The sequence below is a fragment of the Triticum urartu genome, chromosome 3 (genome assembly GCF_003073215.2).
Source record: "Triticum urartu cultivar G1812 chromosome 3, Tu2.1, whole genome shotgun sequence".
NCBI lineage: Eukaryota > Viridiplantae > Streptophyta > Magnoliopsida > Poales > Poaceae > Triticum > Triticum urartu.
Genome location: NC_053024.1, coordinates 605849561 through 605856225, shown reverse-complemented (window position 1 = coordinate 605856225; position 6665 = coordinate 605849561). Strand labels below are relative to the sequence as shown.

The 6665-nt window shown below is 46.1% G+C and overlaps 1 protein-coding gene across 2 annotated transcripts; it reads right to left on the bottom strand.

Moving 5' to 3' along the window:
- Window positions 1–814: 814 nt before the first annotated feature.
- Window positions 815–5044, bottom strand: LOC125545297 (phosphatidylinositol:ceramide inositolphosphotransferase). Of its 2 annotated transcripts, XM_048709196.1 has the most exons (12): window positions 4636–5044; window positions 4450–4539; window positions 3324–3410; window positions 3162–3230; window positions 2537–2617; window positions 2390–2461; window positions 2216–2276; window positions 2043–2145; window positions 1825–1920; window positions 1698–1744; window positions 1457–1617; window positions 815–1247 (listed from the first exon to the last, which is right to left on the bottom strand). In XM_048709196.1, the coding sequence occupies exons 1-12, from the start codon at window positions 4666–4668 to the stop codon at window positions 1167–1169; spliced, it is 981 nt and encodes a 326-aa protein (XP_048565153.1). In that variant the 5' UTR covers window positions 4669–5044; the 3' UTR covers window positions 815–1166. The 2 variants fall into 2 exon arrangements, with proteins under 2 accessions (XP_048565153.1, XP_048565154.1); XM_048709197.1 differs by lacking the exon at window positions 3162–3230.
- Between the last annotated feature and the right edge of the window lie 1621 nt (window positions 5045–6665).

Genomic DNA, 6665 nt, shown 5'->3' with positions numbered 1-6665 from the left:
CGGCGAGTCGTTGTGGTGCCATGAGGCGTTCACACCGTGGTGACGGAGGAGGCATCCGTCGGACCGTCGGGTTTCCGGGTGATTCCGCGTGGGACCCCATCGCCAGTCCTACGTGGCGGGCGCGCCCGGACGCCCCCATATCCACTTTATATTTGGGTTGTATGTGAGGGGTGCCAGTGAGCCCGGGCATTTGATGCCCGTTTGAGGCACCCCTCTGGGTCAGATTTTCGTAACCGGCCAGCTATGGACGGGCTGCACGGGCGTTTGAGGCCGATTTGAGGCGCCGGCTGTAGATGCTCTTAGCATTTTGTTTTTGTTTTTGTTGTTGTTGGCCTGCAACATCCATGCATGCACCAATTAATCCATTAGTGTCTTTTTCACATCAGATGATCGTGACGGTGCCGGTGAGTCCTACTGCCAAAGACCCTGGCAGTAGGTTGTGCTACCCTATCGTTGAGACCAATGACTGTAGAAAATTGGTCAGATACTGAAATTTTTATGAACCAGGGTAAGATTTGGCCGAATTTTTCAAAAAGGGTCAAAACACCAAAATCGTCCACCCCCCGCTGCACATGATGGCCGCAGCTGTGGTACTGGCATCGTGCACAGAATGCCCGCGACACCTTTCGCGGCGCACATTTGAATGAGCGTTTTTGCTTTACAGCGAGCGAGCGGAACAGCAAGCGAGCGGCGGCATGTCCGTGACCAGGCGCTCTCGTCTCCCGTGACCCAGCCAGGTCAGGCCATTCCATCCGCCCGGCCCATTCAAAGGAGCCACGCGCGTCGGCTGGGACGACCAACCGGAGCAGATTCGTTCATGCCAACATAAGTAAACACTAGTAAAATTTTCACCAAATACATCAATAGTTATGTACACCGAGAACAGATTTTCAATGTTTTGCTAGGTGTTCCTCGCATCCCCGACATCTAAAACTGCGAAACCACAAAATCGATGATCGGATAGGCCGGCCCACGGGGCAACCTGCCTGAGAGAAGCCACGAGATTATGGCTCCCTTCTTTTACAGCATCGTTCACTACTTCAGCGCCTTGCCCCATTCAGTACAGCGGGACTGCAGCAGCAGAGATAGGAGTAGCTTCTTTTTTTTTCCGACTGTCAGATTGCCCTGTAGATGTGAAAGACAAGCACCCGACGAAAAGCAGTCGGTCATGTACCGTTGGGAACGGCATCAGAGAGCGTGTGGTTCATGTCTTCGCCATGCTTTCCGTTCATCGGCATCCATTGTCGCTGCAATGGCCAGGAAAACATAGATTAGGAAAACAGCGAAAAACAGCTAGATGTCATTGTCTACAGCTACAAACGGAGTTTCAACACACGATGATCTGTTAACTCCCAAGAAAAAACAAAGGGTGTTATGATATGTTGTATTTTAACTGCAAATGTAGTGAAATGTGAATGAACTATCAATGTGCACATCAAAAGCCTATGTATAATACCCGATCAGTAGAATCAACGGTGTTTCCATTCAATAACTTATGGTGTTCGTCCTTCATTTTGTTATCCTTCTCGGGCTTGTGGAGCTCTTCCTTCATCCTGTCACTTTTATCTTTTGTGCTTACTGGAAGCAAAGATAACCCACTTGTACGATCCGGCATTTCTGCAGAATTGCGGCGAAGCTTGTTATATAGTGCTTCATACAGAAAACTCTATGATTCCAAGATGCTAAGACTTAGGTACCTGGGAGGTTCTTGTCAACAAAGAATACAACCAAATTGACAGTATACCTGCGGAGAGAGGATCGGTCAAACGGAAGGCAGATGCCGATGCAATATAATCATATTATTGAAAGGGAATTTGATCCTACCAAGCAACAACAACATCCACGGTGTAGTGCTTGCGAGAAGCAATGATAAGGAGACTTTGGATGATGGCCATCAACCAGGCAAATAGCTTAATCAACCTAGAAAAACAAGATCCACCAATTATACTAGAGCATGTGATCAGTGTACGAGCTAGCAGGCCACCTATGCGAAATCAAATGCACATGTACAGGCACAAACACCTACACAGATATTTCAATACCTTTTTGATCCATATTTATGGTATGTACGGACAAAGACAAGAGTAAAGATCATGTGAGATGAAAATATCAGATCACCACAGCCAAAAAGCACTCCACGAGGAACTGCAAAGAATAGTCCGAGATCAATAAAACTTCCACTTAGAACACTCAACCCAACAAATGAAAGGCTTACAGTTGATCAGGAGCACTTCAAGAACATTTTTGGGTGGTGGAAGAGTGGCCAGTTTCGAGCCCTATAAAAGCAAAGTAAATGGATTCAGTGAGGCCTTCATGCAAAGCTCTTGCGAGTGATAAGATAGAACATATGTATGCTTTAGCTACAATGAGATTGAGAGTTTAAGGTTACCTCACGACAGTGATAATTTGGGCCAGGAAGCTGAGTGGAATAGAATGTAATAATTCGCAAAAACTGTGAAGCCTGGAGGAGAAAAATGTCGCTGGTTGGGACATGGATATAATTATGGAAGTTATGAGTTAGGACAGCCATACTTACGACTAAAAATGCAAGCACCCTGCGCCAGAGTAGAACAGTGTAGAAACGTTTGCTATGATAAACAAAAGGGTGAAAACTCCACTGCAATACCACGAATAAATTGTCAAAACTCGCAATCCTAGTATATTATCAAGCATTATAAGAAAACTAGCATCAGAAAGAAAATTGTCCAGAAGATGCAGAGAGGAGCAAGGCAAAGGAATGACTCAGGTTAATCCACCAGAAAGAAGTATATTTGACGAACGTGAGAACATCCTAAATCTCATAAGAACATGTTGAACATAACAAATATCACCCAAAAAAGCATTGTCATAAATTTTGACATAGCAAACGCAGTAAGTGAAAGTTCTGGCAACAATTTATAGGACAGCAATCGACTAAGCCATTGTGTACACAATCTTCACAATCAATCTATATAACCATCACTTGTTCTATTTATTCTCGATTAAATTGCCTTCAAACTGTGTTGGTTGCTTGCTAAGACTAGCTGGTGGTTGTTTTTCCCCCCACATTTTTACGTCTTTGGATACATCATACCGGGTCAAATCATCATACATAATAAGTAAAGAAAAGGGATGCTAAAATCTTCTCAATCAACATACAGTGGAGCGAACAAGTCACCTACCAACAGAAATGAAAGGAAGATGCAAGTGAATACAGTCTCACTAAGATAACCTTTGTCTTGCCCGAGCTCCTAAAAACACGGAGAAATGACACCAGTGGTCCAAATAAATCAGCATCAAGTATTTCCAAATGATATGAACTGAACTATAAGCAGATGACATACCGGAAGGGCCATAAATCCCATGTCCTGGAGTATTGGACCGGGCCGATGCAAGTAATGTACTCCTCGAGCAGCCAATCCATGAATATACTGATTACAGATAAAATAGTTCCATGAATCTCAACACAATCCATTAATGACCAAAACATATATTGTCAATGAGTACAATCTTAGAAGACAGTGCAGAATAATGAACTGGTGTTAGTAATTTTCCGCTCTCTCAAACAGAGAACCTGAACAAATTATGAGAAAATAAATCTTTATTACTACATGATCACAAAGCTAGCCAAAGGGTTCTATTTCGTGTGCAATATCTCTCACGAGATCCTGTCGTCCATGGTGCTATTCCTGTTTCTTAATAGTTTAGTTTGTGGTTTTGTTTCAATAAAGATCAGCGTATTGCTCAGAAAATCCTTGCATCGATGAACAGAGCCTTCTGAAAAAGGTCACTGATAACAGTCTCCAGATCAAAACACCCACAAGTTATGCGCATGGGCATGGTTGCGTGAAGAACAATACTAGTTTCAAGGAGGATTGATGCAGGAGAAGAAATGCTGAAATAACTGGATAATTAGGGGAGTGTGTTTTTCGAGTCAATTTATCCAATGCAATCACAGCAACAGTTAATGCTGAACATATTCTCCATGTGAATTCGCACCTAGAATGCAACCTACTCCCTCTGTCCCAAAATAAGTGACTCAACTTTGTACTAACTTTGTTACAAGCCATCAGGTCTTAATGCTGCATATACAGAACACACATCACAGAGCAAATTTCAAGGCATGCTTCCTTCTGAGGCACTCTCGGCCTGATTAAGAACACCTTTGGCACGAACTTGTGTATAATTTAGCACGATTAATTCAACCAACTACAAACTCATCATCGGAGTCAAACCAGCCCTCCAAATCCAACACACGAATTAGCAGCAGTTATTAGCCTAGAAAGGAATCAACAGCAGGCTAACAAAAAGTGCAAAAGAAAAAAGGGGGGTGAACGATCCGTCTCGTCAAAGTCAACATTCAGACTCGGCGGCTCAGAGAACAGAAGCGCCGACTAACAGAGCACGCCATGGTCTGATACTTATACACACGGGAGAAAGCAATTCAGCAAAACGAACTGAGGGGTTCACCTGAAACACAATTCCGGCTAGTAGCAGGTGCCACTTCTCGAACAGAAGCTGCAGCTCCACCGAAGTCTCCGCGCACACCTTCCTCCATAGCTGCAAGAGGCCAATCGGAGAAAAAAAAAAGAGCTTAACAAACCATACCAGAATAAGACATGGGGGCCAGCCCCCACACGGCCAACGAATCGATACCTTGGTTGCCTCCCTCGCGATGTAAATCGTCATGGCCGCAGCGCTCGCTCCCCGTCGGCCGACTGCAGCTAACACCGGCTGGGTTCACAACCATGCTCCGATCCGCACATCACCGCCGGGATCTCGCGCGGGAGCTCGCCGCCTCGGGAACGCCGCGAGATCGGCGGCGCCGCCTCCGAGCGGGCGACGGCACCCGAGCAGCTAAGCTTTGGGCGCCCCCGGCGAGGGGAGGGCAGGGGCGCGAGCGAGCGAGCGTGATCTCCGGCGGCGCGACGGGTGGAGGTGGGTGGCCGCCGCTGAGGAGTCACGCGGCGACGGGGACACGGCGTCGACGGTTTGAATCGGGGGCTGGAGGGGGCCGGCTCGCGGAAACGGGGCCGGGGAAGTGGGCGTTTTGGTAAAAGTGGCGGGCTTAATAACAGCTTAAGTAACAGCTTGAGCAGCTCTCTGCTGGCCGCGTTAATTTTTAGGCACCGCCCGCTGGATTTCACGGTTTGCGCTGTTGCTCGATGTGTCCGGCTAATCGGGCGCAAGATTATAAATTCGGATTCATCTAAAGTGGTGATTTAAACGCTTTTATATCTGTTTACGAAAGGGGTATTATGAAAAAAAGTGAATTATGTTTCGAAAGAAACATCTTAAATTACAAGTGTTTGTTTTCATTTTCTGTGAGATTATGATAAAATTCACCGAAATTCAGTAGGCATTGAAATATTTACCTTTCGGTTAAAATGTCAGGTAATTTTAGTAGTGCACATGGATTTAAATATATATTTAATATACTTTCCTAATGAATTCCAATATTTGGTTGAATCCAATTGAATGTTTCAGCATTTTGGCCGAGATGCAAACCGAATTAACTTAAATTTCAATGATTTCGGTTGTTGCTGAAATATTTCTGAAACTGAAAGCGAGAGCATTACTGCTCACTACGCTCTCTCATGCAAAATAGAACGATCGTTTTTCTGTTTATCCATGTTAATTTCTCTTGGCAAATTGATGGCCACTAATGCAATGAAGCAATTGGCTTTAATATACTTATCGTATGAAAGGGTTGAAAGAGACAATTGTTAGTCTAGGTAGAAAAGCACATATTTTTGGTGGTGAATATTTGTTGAAATCGAAGTAACTTACTCGCTTTTGTAGAAATAAAAAACGACAACATCATGTTGGGTCGCGAGAGTTTGGTTGTTCTGTGCGAATGAGACTCGTGAATAATCCTATCAAAGACAAGAAAACAAAAGACATCAGATACATCAAGTCAAAATCGACCAGCAATAGCCCATTGTGAAGAGGATGTGGACACCACCAACATACTCTCCCTTTTCGCAAAGTTACTTGTTGGTACATTCATTCATAAAAAAAGGATGTGACTTATAACTTGCTATTTACTGAAAATTTCTGTTACCGGATGAGCCTCAAACCATCAATCGATGGGCAGATGGTAAGTAACCATACAATCATGGAGTCTGGCCGGGTGTCACCACTCACCAGAGAATCAAACTTTACAAAACCCATCCACATCACCCGGACCTTATTCTGCGCAAGGTTGGCACAAAGAGGCAAATTCCCACGCACACGGAGCGCAAACCATCTGGACGATTCGTGGGCAGCCGTCCCTTCAGCGGACACCGAACATTCGACAGGAATAACGGGTTGTTTTTGCCGGTGGACAGGAAGGGACGGCCGCCGATCGATCGAATTCGCCGGCCTTATTCATGTGCACGCACGTCCGTCTGCGCCTACCTACCAACTGCTTGCTAACATGGGCATGTGCCGAGCCAGTTCATGCGGCGTGGGATGCGGCGCGAGCAAATCTGCTGGGGCGCGCGCACCACCGCAATCGCGGTGTACGCGCCGCGGGAGCACATGACGACGTCGTGGGCGGCGGAGGGTTGGAGTGGTAGGCTTGTACGCGTCCGGCGGGGAGAGGCTTCGCCGTCGCGGCGAAGCGGACGCGAGTGGACGGGAAAGAGACGCGACGGGGCCGCGGTGGAGCCGTCCGTCCATCCCGTGTCCTGCTCGAGCCG

What these genes read in the sequence shown, in the direction of transcription:
- LOC125545297 (XM_048709196.1), bottom strand. Translation starts at nt 4,668, where the DNA reads ATGACGATTTACATCGCGAGGGAGGCAACCAAG. An exon ending in GGGTGCTTGCATTTTTAGTC is followed by an intron (nt 2,462 to 2,536) that starts GTAAGTATGGCT and finishes TTTCTCCTCCAG; the next exon opens with GCTTCACAGTTTTTGCGAAT. An exon ending in CAAATTATCACTGTCGTGAG is followed by an intron (nt 2,277 to 2,389) that starts GTAACCTTAAAC and finishes TTGCTTTTATAG; the next exon opens with GGCTCGAAACTGGCCACTCT.